The sequence below is a fragment of the Equus caballus genome, chromosome 6 (assembly GCF_041296265.1).
Source record: "Equus caballus isolate H_3958 breed thoroughbred chromosome 6, TB-T2T, whole genome shotgun sequence".
Classification (NCBI taxonomy): Eukaryota; Metazoa; Chordata; class Mammalia; order Perissodactyla; family Equidae; genus Equus; species Equus caballus.
In genome coordinates, this window is record NC_091689.1 from 80,859,344 (window position 1) to 80,874,434 (window position 15,091).

Sequence of the window (15,091 nt, forward strand, 5' to 3'; positions counted from 1 at the left end):
GGCTGCAGGATAGCTGGGAGTCCATGAGACTCTCATTGTTTAAGAATGCCTCCCTTTTCCAACCACTACATTTATATTTCTTTCATTAAACATTTTTATCTTTTTTAAATGGATGAGTGATTATACAACTTAAATGTATTTGCTTAAAATAGAAACACACAAATGTACATGTGCCAAACAAGGGGTGGATTAGAGAAAAAGGTTAACAAAAAGCTCTTTCTCAACAAGTTTTTACCACCCTTCATAGGCCAAGAAACAAGTGTTTGATAGCGAGACATCAATCCTATATGGTAGATAACAACTGTTAAAAGGAACTGAATCCACCTGCTCCAGACTTCCATAACTTAACCTTGTGCACACACTTCTAACATTGTATTTTAACCACTGATTTTCTTGCTCTCTTCCTGAGGATAGACACCATGACTTACTCACCTTTTTATCATTGGCACACAGAATTTACTATCTGGCATATACTAAGCTCTCAACAAATAATTGCTAAAGAATGAACAGATGAAAAAATGGGTAAAAATTTAATTCTCAACTAAAAGGTGAAGTGTTTCAAGGAAATGTGCCACCTATCGTCCTGGGTCATCAGATAACCAACCAGTTCCATGGAGGAGAAGGTCATTGATTTCTGGAGAATCAGTAGAAATTCAAGTTAACCACTTTCTGTCTATAACCGGAGATTTCCCCCAAAATTAAACACAACCACACCAATCTGATTTAGTTTGAGATCCTCTGTGCCTATAATGGAGACTTCTTACAAATGCTGACACTACCCCAAAGCTAAAGACTATAAGAAATACCCTTTTTAAGAAACTCCATAATTTTGAGAAGAGATATAATAGTGATTATTCTTAATACCTTATTAGAGCTGTGCAGCCCCCCATGTACATTTAACTACTTGACAAATTTGTTTGTTTATAGAACATTAACTACTAGACTGAGAAGATATATGCAGAAAAGCAAAACTACAGAGCAATGCTTGGCTAGAAGACACTGTCAATCGAAGATTACTCAAAATAGACTATAACTAGTTATTTAAATCATTCAGGAAATGATTTACAATTTAAAAATCCCATTTTTACTAAAATTTTTTAGAAAGACCTGTTGTCTAAAGCATAGTCTGATATACTTAGGATCGATCACTTTCTGGTCCTAAAAAGCTGAACCAAATGTGTTTACATTCAAATTCTCTTCTTGGTTATTAATATTTGTTTGAATCGCTCTCATCAGCACTGCTCAAAGAAATATAATTTGAGCCACATATATAATTTAAAATTTTCTAACAGCCACATTAAAAAAGAAAGGTGAAATTAATTTTTTCTTCCCCTTTTTCTCCCCCAAGCCCCCTGGTATATAGTTGTGTATTTTTAGTTGTGGGTCCTTCTAGTTGTGGCATGTGGGATGCCACCTCAGCGTGGCTTGATGAGCGGTTTCATGTTCGCGCCCAGGATTCAAACTGGCGAAACCCTGGGCCACCGCAGTGGAGTGCGCAAACTTAACCACTCAGCCACGGGACTGGCCCCTGAAATTAATTTTGATAATATACTTTATTTAACCTGATATATCTAAAATACGTAATCAGTGTTAAAAATTGAGATATTTCACACTTTTTTTTTTCCTGCACTAAGTCTTTGAAAACCAGTGTGTATTTTACACTTAGAACACATCTCAATTCTGACTAGTCACATTTCAAATCCCCCAAAGCTAACAGCTACTGGTGCTAGCTAGTGTCTACTGTACTGGACAGCACAGTTCTAGACAATTCAGAGAGTACTGTTCTTCATATCTGGGGAAACTGGTTTCAGATTCTTTTTTTTGGTTAGAAGTGATTATGGTTAACTCCTTTTGCAGTAACCCCTCAATTAATTTCCCCAAATGTAAAGTAGGAGTGGATTCAAGCAAAAAGAGCCCAAAACAGTGAAATCTTTAGAAGGCAGCTTTTATCTGCCTAAAAATAACTCGAGAGGCCAAAACAGGTATATCTCCCCCTTCCCACTCTATAACGAGGGTACAGATTTCACTTGTTGCCTCCTCTTCATTAATTTCTTCTTTACCCATGTAGGAGATCCTAGTTTTCTGAATCAGGAAGTGGCTAAAGCAAAACTATGTGACATGTTTCCTTTTAGTGAGGAAAATATTGTCTCTAGGGATAAACCAGGAACCTGACCTCAGGCATGACAGTATTCAGAGTTGTCTGCAGAGCATCAACACCCACTGTGCAGAAAGGGTTGGGGAAAGAAGTTTTCCCAGAGAGAAGAGGGACACATGAGGCTTCTGACCATCTGGAGCTTATTAAGAGGTGGATTCTTAGGTAAGGGCAGGGCCATGTGACCATCTTTTTCAATCTCGCTCTGCTGGATCTGCAAACCTGATTTCATTCTGTCATTTACAATTCAGTGACGCCCAGCAGAATACCTTTAGGGATGCAGTGGAATGCGCAGTCTCCCTTACAGCCTAGTCATTACAGCAGCTATGACCATTCTTGCCAAAGCCTCTCTCCCATGTCAGGAGGACCTACTAACACTGGGTCACAATGCTGTGACATGACATGGATCTGCGAGGAGGGCAGCAGGCCTGTCATGAAGAAAAAAAAGTTCTTCCTCCACTTAGACAGCAGAAGTAGGGGAGAACAGGGAAAAAAAAAGACAGTATGCAGCCGAGGTAGCAAGGATTACAAGAGGAAGATGAAATAAGTGGTTAAGAAACGTGCATGAAAAAAATGAGTCACTAGTCTTGTTGTCAGTTACAGACAGGCCAGCAAGTGAGTCTGTTCAATCCCCAGTGAGAGAGAATGGTATTGAGAAGCCTCTTTAGACATCCCAGTAAAGTTGCCTTGGAAGTAACAAGAGAGAAGAGGGGATTGGAATAATGAATAAGCAGCAAGGAGAGTTCTAATCTAGCTCCTGTATAATTCACAAAGTAATTTTCTTCTGGCAACATAAAGCTCGTATTGCAATACCATATTCAAAACAAATGAGCCTATATAGCTCTGATGGTGTCACTATTAAGTCTCAAGCTCCCACCTGATCCCAAGGAACAAGTGCTCAAGGGACCAGATAGTAAATTTCAAACAATTTTATCTTTAAGATAAAATATCTTAAGATCCAATTTAAGTAAGACACAGCAGACCTAGCTTGCACCACTCTTTCTCTCAGATCTCAATTATCAACATAATATTAAAAGAAGTTTTAAAAAACAGATGGAAGAGTTTCTCATCTCTCTTTTGAGAGGGTACAGGGTACTCTGTACAGGTATAGGTAGCATGAATTTATATGTGGGGGGAGGGGAAAAAGAGAGAGAAGCTGTAGAAAGGTGCACATGTAAATATAGTATAGTGAAATTTAACCGAAACAAAGGAATTATAGTTTTTTCTTTCTCAGTCAAGCCAAACATCTATTTCAGGTTAAAGATCTACATTCTGGTTACTCCTCTGAGTATCTGAGTAGAGGAGGGTGAACCCCTCTCAAACATTTGGAAAGTATTGACCACAGGCTACCAGCAGTTTGCAAGGTGCAGGCCACTACAATGCAGCCAGTCAGCAGAGGCCCACAGAAGAAAGCCCCTGTTCTTTGGTAGGTAATAATCTCCCACCCACAGTTCTTTAGCAAAATAGTTAGCTAAATACTTTATTTATGGTCAGGTGGCTTTTCAAGTCATCCCTGTCAGGTGAGGCTGCTGTTTTCCAGGGAATATGGGAACTTAAAAAATAAATGCTCAGTGTAGTTCATAAGACGGAAGAGAAAGTAAGACCAAATTGTAAACCCTACATTTATTCTTTGGGACATTCTTAAAACAATACAAATAGAGATAATTTGTCACGGGACATAGTGTTAAGACACTAAAATATGCAGAACATTTGAAATGAAAAAAAAGAAAAATTCAAGTCAAGCACATTATTTTTATTTTTATCTTTTTTAAGATTTTATTTTTTCCTTTTTCTCCCCAAAGCCCCCAGGTACATAGCTGTATGTTCTTAGTTGTGGGTCCTTCTAGTTATGGCATGTGGGATGCCACCTTAACATGGCCTGATGAGCGGTGCCATGTCCTCGCCCAGGATTCGAACTGGCGAAACACTGGGCTGCTGCAGCAGAGCGCGTGAACTTAACCACTTGGCCATGGGGCCGCCCCCCAAGCACATTACAGTAAATAACCAAGAACAAGATGAGCATGGATTTGTTTTCCAAATCCTAGGAACTGGGAATAGGAGGTTAAATCTTAACCCTTGAAAGGGGGTTAAGGAAAGACGGCCACATCATACAGTGGAAAGAGTATGAGGCTGGGGAAAATGATCTGGATCTTAGTTCTAGCTTCTCCCTCAGGTGAGTATGCAACCTCCTGAAAGCTGCAGGATGCTTCTAAGCCTTAGTTTATTGTCTGTAACAGGAGGCTGGGGTTGTAACTCTTACAGTCCATGATTACTACATGAATTGCTTCTAGAACCTAAGTAGGTGGGATTTGAGAAATGATAAAATGTAGGAGAGATGACTAACTGTACCAATATTTCTGATATATCTTTTACTATACTTTAAGAGTGGCTTCTATTACCTTTATACAAGACTAGCACAGTAAAAGAAGAACTGGTAATCCAGCAGCCAATTCTATTGCTAACTAAGGTATTAGGTCTTGAAGAGAAACCAAACAGCAAGAACGCTTCTAGAGTTAAACATTCCTAAGACCAAACACAGGATGAACAAGGTACCTGTCCTTACTAGCCAAGAAATATACTAGAATGCTTTCAGCTCAGTGTTCCCATCCACCCCCCTCCCCTGACACTGGAGCACCATAGAAACATTCAGATAGAATTCCCACAGGTAAAGGATCTTTTCCAGTGGCTCTGCCAGGGGATATATGTCTTCAGCTATCTGGGGGGAACTCTTTGGAAATCTGAAGATATATGTAAGTTTATATAAAACGAGTGTTTACAAGCAAGCTATTTCCTCTTACCACTAATGTGGAGAAATTTCCATATTGGTATATATTTATATGAGAAGCAGAGATTCTTTTCCTAGGACAATGAACTTCTTTTTTCCTGTCCTGAACTGTATATTTTCCTTTTTACTTATTACATTGTCCTCCTCTTTTTTCAGCCCTCATATACAGAGGCTAAGGTGGAAAGTACCTGGATCTAGGTTACCCCTAAGAGAGAGAAGTGGTTTGTGCCTCTGCCACAAGAATACTTAATACAAGGACTATACTTAAAAACTGCGGCACTAAGTTCGCAAGGACCCAGAAAAGGCATTTAGAGCTTTGGGTTTCATTCGATTCTTTATTTTTGCTCTTGAACGTCTTCCAGAGCACTGTGATGACAATATACAAGCACTAAGAATGCATGGATGAATGACCAGTTAGTTAGTTACTAGCTAGTTACATATAACAAGTATTTTTTGCAAGATTTCTGTGTCAGAAATAGCAGGTAAATCAAAGAAGTAATCCAAAAACAGATAATCCTAATTTTCCAGAGAGTAACAGATTATTGTATCTGCACTATATTCCCATCCTAGAAAGGGCAATCCTGCTCTAGATAATGTCCAAATGCACACAAGATGTCAAAAGTGCCATCCTCATTACCTGAGACCTATGGGGAAAGAAGTTTCTTTCCCTGAAGTGTGAGTAGACTTGATCAAAATCACTCACAGCTATAAATCCACATTACAAAATCACCATGTTGTCCTCAGTGCATATCTTTATCTTTGACGGCAGATACAATCTACTCCTTCAAAGAAAAGTGAAATCACTTTTACCAACAACACGTGGTCCGACAAAGTATGTTGCGATTCTGCTACACTGACTTAGACGCTGGCTCAATACAGCTGTCCTCTAATAAGCCCTGAAGCTCTCCATCCTTTCAAGATGACGGCTCCTCCTTCCACCTCAGGCTTCCAAGGCCTGTTCTGCAACTCATCTGACAAGCTTTCCATACTTTGGAAGCCTCAGGCTCCACCACACCCTACTTCTATGAGATCTCTACTCTCCTATGGGCTCTGGCGGAATTTCATTGACATACATACACACAGACACATAGATATATACATACACACAGATGTTCATAAGATGACAAACCAAGGCTTAGGGCCTAACTAATCCTGTTCCCTTCAACTCTCAGAAACCAGGATCCTCACAAATCTTAGATTCCCATGAACCCGCTCCTTTGGCTTGGAAAGCCTGGGTCTTGCGTGGACCCTTCAGCTCCCATGGCCACAACTAGCTCTGGCTCGTGTGGCCCTTTCTTGTTCCTCGCTTCAGGTCTCGGCCGCAGCTCACACTCAACCTGTTTCCTCGTCTGTAGAATCCTTGGAGGTTGGGAGGAGGCCTATAGGACCCCCCAAGCCACCTCCGGGATCTAAAGCTGAATGGGCCCAGCGAGCCCCTCGACTCTCTCTTTCACGTGCCCACGCGCCAAATCCCTGTGTTTACCTAGGTTCCACGACCACCTCGGCCACCCTCTGAGCATCCGCGCGGCGGCCCGCGCTCCCCTAGACCCCTGCTTCCGGGCGTTCCCTGCAGTTCTGCTTCCGGTGCTCGGCCTCCCCCGCGCAGCCGCCCCAGCCCGCGCCCCCGGCTCCCCGCGCCGCCCGCTCGGGGGCTCTCACCGCTCGAAGAGCCGCCTCACGAAGAATATGCCCGCCGCCAGCGGGAACACCGAGAGAATGTGCCGGGCCCGCGGGTAGCCGTAGCCGTCGGCCGGGCCCTCGAGATCGGCCCAGCTCACGTTCTGGGGCAGCCAGAAGCGTTCGCTCCACAGCCAGCCCCACAGCAGGCCCAGGGCTCCCGCCACCGCTGTCGCCATCTTACGCCCGCCCTGCGGCCACTGCCGCCGCAGCCTCAGCTGCCGCCGCAGCCAACGGAACCCGCCGGGAAGCGGCCCCGGGGCGGGGCCGGACTGGCGGCCACCCCCTTCCGGCCCCTTCTTGCTCCCCGCGCATCTCAGCCCGCCTCCTCCGTAGGGCCCGGCCTCTTCCCCGCCCATCTCACCTCCCCGCGCACCTCCCTCACCGCAGTCTCCGGGGCCGCCTTTCCTTGGAACCCCGCCCCCAATCCTGGCCACGCCCCCGGCGCCACGCCCCGGCCCCACCCCCCAGGCCCTCAACGCTGGCGCCGCCCTTTTTTCCTACCGGCTTCGGCCGCGCTTCTCCTCCTTGCTCCCTCACGCGTCCGGCTACGACCACACCCCGTATTTCAGGCCCAGCTCCCTTACCGGGACATTCCTCTTTCCGTGCCCAGCCGAAGCTGTTCCCGCTCCAAGACAGGCCATACTTCTCTACACCCAGCCCCGCTCTCGCTCGGGCTTCTCTCTGCGTCTCAGCTGGTCCCGCCGCCGCCTCCATCACCAGTGTTCCGCTCCCAACCTTTTCTTCAGTTAGTGCCACTTCGCGATCTCAACCCCCTTTCACTGTTTTATCCCTTAAAGTGGACTTTTAAAAATCCTTTTATTCTCATGGGGAAAAGGAAATGGAAGATATACAAAGGATATCATCCAAAGGAAAATATAAAAGAAAAAGGAAAATAAATGATAGCCAATGTTTAATGAAGTTTACTATGTGCTAGGTACTGCACTGAACATTTTACACAGGTTAACTCCATCACCCTATGAAGTAGGTATTGTTTTATTTACTGTTTTATGGATGGGTAAACTGAGGTCCAGAGAAGTCAAGCAGCTTGTCCAAGGTTATATAGATAAGTGGTAGAGCTGGGCTTCTGAACTAGAAAGTCTCTAGACTGCAGAACCCTGAGCCTTTATCCTATAAACTTCCTTACTTTTAGGTTTCCACATTGAAATCTTTTGTGGACCTGCATAAACAGGGATGGGAGCCATAGACTAGGAACAGTCAAATGGCTAAACTCTCCATTGTCCCTCAGCTGCGGGAGAACCCTGAACCCTGGGTGCTATCTGTTAAAACCTGGCTACAAGGTTAATTACCACTGGCTAACTAGACAGATCTGAAAAAAGATTAAAAGAACTAAATCTCTACCTCTTGTCCGAGGGCAGATAAAGTAACTCTATAACTAGTAAGACACGCTTAGACCAGAAGTTAGAGAATTTCAAAGGGAGAGGAAGAAGGGGAAAAAAGGAGCCAACCTAAGGATATAAACTAGAAGGTTTACTTTAACTCAGTGGCTCTCAAACCTCAGTGTGCCCTAGCTCAGACATTAGCTTGTCCCATCTCCCACATTGAGAGTTTGCTAAAGGTTTTCTGGGCTCCACCCAAAGAGATTCTGATTCAGGAGGTTCAGGCTAGGGCCCATAAATATGCATTTCTCATTTCTAACAAACCCACAGGAGATGCCACTGCTGCTGGTCTGAGAATCACTGCCTAAAGCCCTTTTTGTCCAAATCCAGCAATGGCTTAATGGTAACCAACCTATATTCAAGATACATTTTTTTTTTAAGGATTGGCACCTGAGCTAACAACTGTTGCCAATCTTTTTTTTTTTCCCTGCTTCATCTCCCCAAACCCCCCCTGTACACAGTTGTATATCTTAGTTGCTGGTCCTTCTAGTTGTGGGATGTGGGACGCCGCCTCAACGTGGCCTGATGAGCGGTGCCATGTCCACGCCCAGGATCGGAACCCTGGGCCACTGCAGCGGGAGCGCGCGAACTTAACCACTCGGCCACGGAGCCGGCCCCTCAAGATACATTTTAAAAGAAGTAAGCTCCTTGATCCTATGGGAATTCAAATCAGAGTCCCAAGGAAGAGAGAACATGCTAACTTGGCATGCAGGAACCAGCACACAATGGTCTGGATCTCAAGATCTAGCCCCAGAAAAACACATTCATACCATTTCACAACTCTTAGCTGTTAGGATTGCTGATGAAATATCATGAAAGCGAACTTTGGTACAGCTTTCCCTTTGGCCAGGAGTGATCTGACCAGGAAGCTGGTGGAACTAGGTTGGCCCTGGAGCAATCATAAACAGTCTCCATAACCATCTCAGGTCCCAAGCTGGCCCCTTTTCCTGCTTCAAAGAGAAAAACTCACATCATCCTATTGCCACCACTGACATGCCAATTGGAACAAGCTGTCTTCGTTCAGAGAGCTGTGAGAATAAACACTTTTTGTTTGGCTGTAGGTTATTTTGTTCTCTAAGAATGTTTAGTGTTATCTGGTCATCTCTTGCTACGGACATTCTTTTATTATATTGATTATAGCACTAGTCCTTCTGTATCTATATGTCTATCTTAGCCCTTGAAAGGCATATAAAAGCGTTCTTCTAAGGGTCATCTCAGTCCCCACGTACCTGATATGTGGTGACATACTCCACTGATCTCCATAAATGCTGGCTGTAAGCACTCAGGCTTTTTTGTATAAAGTCAATAGATATGATGAGTACCATGTGGGCGAGTTAGAGTAGCAGTGAGTCACACAGTTAAGGTAGCTAAACTCAAGCCAGGATTGGATATTTCATGAATGTCAGCAGGAGCTTCTGGATTAACTGTTCAGGGAACAGGGCTTTCTAAATGACTTGAGCCTGTCGTGGGGCCAAGAGCAGAAGGTAGTAACCTGCCATCCACTCAGAAGACCAGGCAAGACCCTGGAACACACACTGACCCTGGAAAATGTAACAGATGACTCAAAAAGCATGCCTATCTCCAAGAAAATCCACACTCCCACAGTGCCATTAAAAAGAAAAAAAAAAGTGCCTTAACAATTGGGGCAGTTGCTCCTCATAGGCAAGGAAATCAAACAGCCAATTATGCCTCTGCCCAGAGTGGAAAACAAGCCCATTTTCAGCAGAGGGATTTGAAAATTCTATTTAGCATGTTAGGTATAATTGTAAGGCGAATTATTAAATGTTGAGTACAATTAACAATAAAAAATCACCACTGGATTTTGAATTGGTAAAACAAACAGCTTGTTTTGAATGTACACGCTAATTCTCTTGCCAAAGAGAAAGCTGCTTTTAATTTTCAAGAAAAATTTGTCTTTCTTTAGGAGGATGAAGGTCCAAGATCAGCCCAACACCACCACCTAATGGTGAGATGTATCTATAGCACTTCACTTAACACACTTTAGACCCATTTGTCTTTTCCCAAACTGCTAAGGCAAAAAGTAGGTCTGACAGACTGTAACAAAGGAAAATAATAATGGAAAAGGAACATTGAAACATTCAAATGTAAATTAAAAGCTTTATTGAATAAAAATGTTTCAGACTAAGCAAGACTGTAAGAAAGCAGAATATTTTACATCTCTAAAAAATATTAGAGCTAAATTTCTAAAAATGCAGTACAAAGAAAAGCCTATGGCTTAAAACACCTGTCTCCCAGACATATGATTTGAAGTATCAATTATGTACAACAAATGTACTCAAGTTTATAATGTTCCAAAGCCTTAATACTAGAAAACCAACCCCCCAAAAGGCCTATAATTGGTTTAATTGCACCCCGGGGAAACTGTCTGCCATAAAAATCAATACATTTCTGAGCTGATGAAGTATTAAAAAACTAGTGTCCCAGAAAGGGGACATCAGAAGTGGAATATAGGGTTTGGGGATCTGAGCTCAAGGGGTTTAAGGCGTTTGTTTCTGTTATTCCTCCTTTAAATGCCTCACTTTGCTCTAACATGCAACATGGCAAACAGCAATACAAAAGATCTTATAAAAATATTGCAGCTTTCAGTAAATTATGAGCAGCACAGATACCACCAGAGAAAAAAGCAATCACTTGGGGTGTAGTCAAACTCATTGGCAAATACCATAGCTTATTTGGGAGACAGTAGATCTCTCCCAGCACCACAGGGTGCTCCAAAAAGATGGTTGTGTTCTATCCCAATAATCCAGTTCAGGATGTGATTTAGAGAGCAGGATGCAAAGCAATAAATTCCTCATATATATCAGAGTAAGAAAATTAACCTAAAAAAATTTTTTTAAACGACTAAATATTTGATCTCAACAGATGAATACTAAACAATTAAACTGGTATTCATTTAAAAATATATAAACTGTGCCCTTTATACTAAAGTGCATTCAGTCATAATGTTTAGGCCCCTGAATCCCTTCTGCATGTTCCCTAATTCCATAGTTGAATTTTCAGTGTAACAATGTACTACTAATCATCTGTCTATTTTCACACAGCCTTTTGGGAATACAGTGGAATCTGGACTACATCAGTTGGAATATTCTCTCCCTCCCATAAGACCTCAAAGCACTTATGCATATCATCATTGCTAAAATAGAAGATTTAAGTAATGTTATCTCTCATATTTAGAACTGATTCACTTAAGCTGCAGTATGGGATTTTTTTGAAGCAAGAACTCTTTTCCGAAGATACTTCCACATAAATTACAGTTCATGCTAAGATATCTGTTTACGTGCATCACTTTGATAAAGGGCAGTGGCTCACTAACACTAACATAAATTTAAGGCCCAGCACCATTGTAATTTGTCATTCCTCATCCTCATCCTCATCATAGTACCGATTTCTCTTTATCTGTTCCTCCACAGACAGCTCTTTGACTACTTCTCCCTCCCAGAATCCCGCATCCTGGGATTTCTGATTCTGGGTAGTGAACTCTTTCGTGGAGGCGCTGTCTGCAAATCTGGACCAATTTGGAGACTTGGGTTCTAGTGGAGACTGCTGTTTGAGAAGGTTTCTATCATCGTCATCTAAGTCTGCACCATGTTCTGTTAGATTCTCACTCCCCAGCTCCAAACCATGAACTTCCTTACTTCTCCTCCCCGCCTCCCTTCCTTTAGATTCCTTTTTTTGCCAGGTTGTTTTTCCCACACTCCCATTCTTCTCAGAGGCACTGGCATTTTCCACTTGTTTCGTTTCTGCTGCTATTTCTCCTACAAACTCCTCACTCTGCTCTGACATGCTCCAGCCTTTTCTGATAGGCGGGGACAAGGTTTTGGGGCTCTTGACCGAAGCGGTTCGAAATGAAGCTGCTACGGTGAATGGGCGGCTTCTTTCCTTCAGTGAAGAAGATCGTCTTAGCTTCTTCAGATCCAGATCTACATCCTCAGGAGCTTCAGGCTTGCTGATTTCATCCTCAGGAGGCCATTTGGGCTTGGATACTTTGATCCCTTCCTCCAGGCCACTTCCTGAACTGCCAAGTTCAGTGGGGGGCGGCCAGGCAATCCTTAACTTCTTGGTTTCAGCTGGCTTGTCTTCTTTCTCTGGCTGAGAGGAGGCCTTGGCTTCCATACTTGCAGTCAGCACACCCACCTTAGCAATGGGGGCATCTTCTACCCCTGGGCTCTGAGGGGTCTCCCCTGCATTTGGAATCTGGGCTGGTCTCTCCAATGTCTCTTCGTTTTCATTTTTGCTTGCCCACAGATCCTTGTGTGGTCTGTGCCCAAAACCTTCATCATAGTTGCCTTTCGATTTAAAGAGTTGATTGAAGTGAGGCTTGCAATAGATTCTCCCATGTAAAGATGCGTATGTTCCTAGACTGTTGTTAAAAGAAAAAGAGCATTAAGTTAACAAATCTGTGCACTCTTATTTACACCAGCAGGCTAAAACTGGCAATTCCAGTATTTATAGACGATGTGTGGAAAAATATCTTTGAAAAGCATATCAGTCACCCAGGATTCTCCTTTTAAGCGCATTTGTGGGGGGTTTTTTTGCTGAGGAAGATTCACCCTGAGCTAACATCTGTGCCAGTCTTCCTCTATTTTGTATGTGGGGCACCGCCACAGCATGGCTGCTGACGAGTGGTGTAGGTCCACACCTGGGAGCTGAACCTGGGCCACCAAAGTGGAGCGTGCCAGACTTAACCAGCAGGCCCCGGGGTGGGCCCCAAGCACATTTGTTTTATTATTGTTATAGATCACATGCTCACTCTCAGGCCTGAACCTTCACAAGAACTTCTTCCACCTGGTACATGCTCCCATTTTCAAATGATTTCACTCCCCTCTGTTAAAACTGTTAAAAAAAATTACTTCTTCCAGGAAATCTTCCCTAAGGAATCCTACCTAGCCCTGATCACTCATATATTTCCTAAGTTTTTATAACCTAACTATTTGTAATGATATTCCTTTGAATCTTTTCCTTCTAGTTTCCCATTTATGTTATAATTTAAAAGCACATCTCTACAGGAATGGGTATAATGCTCTGCAATTGGGTAGCACTCAATAGATGCTACTGACCGAATAACAGTAAGCTTTGGTCATAGGAGAGCAGTGAGAAGTAGCCAGGAAATCTTCGCAGTGTCAGCGCTAGACAAGCCTTTAGGAGATTTGGTGTTACTTGCAGGGTAACAAATTTTTTTTTAAGTCTTTTTTTGCAGGGGAAGAGTCACCCTGAGTTAACGTCTATTGCCATGGCAACTGACAAACGGGTTGTATGGTTCTGCGATTGAGAAGCGAACCTGGGCTGCCGAAGCAGAGAGTGCCAAACTTTAATAACTAGGCCATCAGGGCTGGCTCAGGGTAACAAATTTTAAAGGGGGTATAAAAACAACAGCATTTCCAAAGAAGAAAAATAAAAATTTAGAAAAATGTGCTTTGGCGAAAAAAATTAATACAGTGGGCAGAAAAAGCAGCAATGAATTGAAGTTACAGAGGCACATTTTGGCTCAATAGAAGGGAACATTGTTGAGCTAGAGCTATCTAACACTGGACCAGCTGAGGTGAGGAACCAACCCCCACAGAAGTGTCACACAGATTCCAGGACATCTTCCAAGAGTATTTTAGAAGGGGTGCTTGCTCTGGAAGGAAAGCTGGAGGAAGTGACATCCTGGTCACTTCTTTCTCTAAGACTCTATGATTCAAATAAGTTAATATGGAATATTTCCCCCAATTTGCCATTTATATCCATATTTTGAGTTACTTGGAAGAAATGATATATAATAATTATTTTCTCAGAAATAAAATGAAGCAACATAGAGAAAAATACAAGCTCTTCACAGCCTATTATTATTGCTATTATTGCCATTTACACAGTGCTCGGGACGTTTTGAAGTAAAGGTTTAGACAAGTATCTTCTTGAGATTTCATAACTTTATGATTCTATGATCCCAGGGGAAAACAGTCTACTAAATTAGGTCACAGGGGGTTTTACCTGCAACCCATATGGTTTAAGCTTCAGTCCTAACATGTAAATTAACATATAAGTGTACCAAGAAGTTTCAAATACCATGACCATTTGATATGAAATCTTGTCACTAAATGGTACTTTTCACTTTTTTTAAGGGCCTTTAACAGCACACTATTAGCATGACAGCTTTTAGTACCCGTGCTCTGGAAGCCAAAGACTCCCTCCAGAGCTCCAACTATACAGAGAGATGGCTGACCTAAGTTTGTTGTTGCAATAGGAGCAACGGAAGCAGCTGATGTGAAACACCTGCTGGTTGGCCAAGAGACGCTCCATCGGGTAGACTGTCTTCTGACATTCCACGCAGGTCTCTCTTGCAGGTGCCTGAAACTTCTAAGAGAAGGAAAAGGACAACTTTAACTAGGAAAGGCAGTGATGAGTTAATACTCTGCTGAGATGGGCCCTGGGATTTACTTAGTTATCTAAGGGCTCCCTTACCTGGTCTGTCAATTCTCATAGGAACACTAAACCTGCTAAGATTCTAAAGCCAAGAGGCTCTCCTGAATTCCTTTCCCAAGTTGTCTGGCTGCCCTAAGTGTAGCAGCCACTGAGGATGGGTGGAACTAGGGCTGGACTGCAGAGAAAGGCTCAGACAGCCACAACACACACACAAAAGTACACATAAAACATTTCCACAGATAGGAAATTAGGGGAAAATGTCATCACACACAGAAGAAAGAAGTTTGATTGTTTGATTCAAGTGCCAAGTAAAAGCAGGACAGACTTTTATAAGAACAGATTGGCTTTGAGCATTAGGAAAAGACACTTTGATAAAGCATCTTTTAGTCTCCTCTGCTTATAATCTTGACTTGTTCAATCATCTAGGCATAATATTTTTAAATAAGTCAGAACTGACATATAAATGGAATAATTTAAAAGGGATACAAACTATTTCATCAGGGCTCCAGAAGAAGGCATAGCACAATAAAGCTATAGGTTCTATAATCTTTTTAAAAACCAGTGGAGAATAAAACTAATGTAATCGGGAGTAGGAGGTTATAACAGACTGGGAATTCATGAACGTAAAGTGCAGAATAAGGGTGAGGTGAGCAC

The 15,091-nt window shown here is 42.7% G+C and overlaps 2 protein-coding genes across 26 annotated transcripts in view; both read right to left on the reverse strand.

Annotated features, from left to right (window-relative positions):
* CERS5 (ceramide synthase 5) overlaps positions 1-7,508 on the reverse strand; it is a 29,425-nt gene extending 21,917 nt beyond the window's left edge. For 3 of the 18 annotated variants that reach the window (XM_070271377.1, XM_023643533.2, XM_070271370.1), the window contains exon 1: positions 6,597-6,888. Coding sequence is in view for 4 of the 18 variants with exons in the window: in XM_001504248.7 (XP_001504298.5) it covers positions 6,597-6,973 (377 nt within the window). In the remaining 14 variants the exon portion in view is untranslated. Of the gene's footprint in view, positions 1-6,420; positions 6,571-6,596 lie in introns of those variants that run through there. The other 15 variants (XM_001504248.7, XM_023643531.2, XM_070271372.1 and 12 more) reach the window with 14 other exon arrangements.
* Positions 7,509-10,118: 2,610 nt separating this feature from the next.
* LIMA1 (LIM domain and actin binding 1) overlaps positions 10,119-15,091 on the reverse strand; it is an 81,271-nt gene continuing 76,298 nt past the window's right edge. For all 8 annotated transcript variants that reach the window (XM_023643538.2, XM_023643535.2, XM_070271354.1 and 5 more), the window contains 2 exons: positions 14,238-14,371; positions 10,119-12,395 (listed from right to left, as the gene is read on the reverse strand). In XM_023643538.2, the coding sequence (XP_023499306.2) occupies positions 11,387-12,395; positions 14,238-14,371 (1,143 nt within the window). In that variant the 3' untranslated portion in view covers positions 10,119-11,386. The remainder of the gene's footprint in view (positions 12,396-14,237; positions 14,372-15,091) is intronic.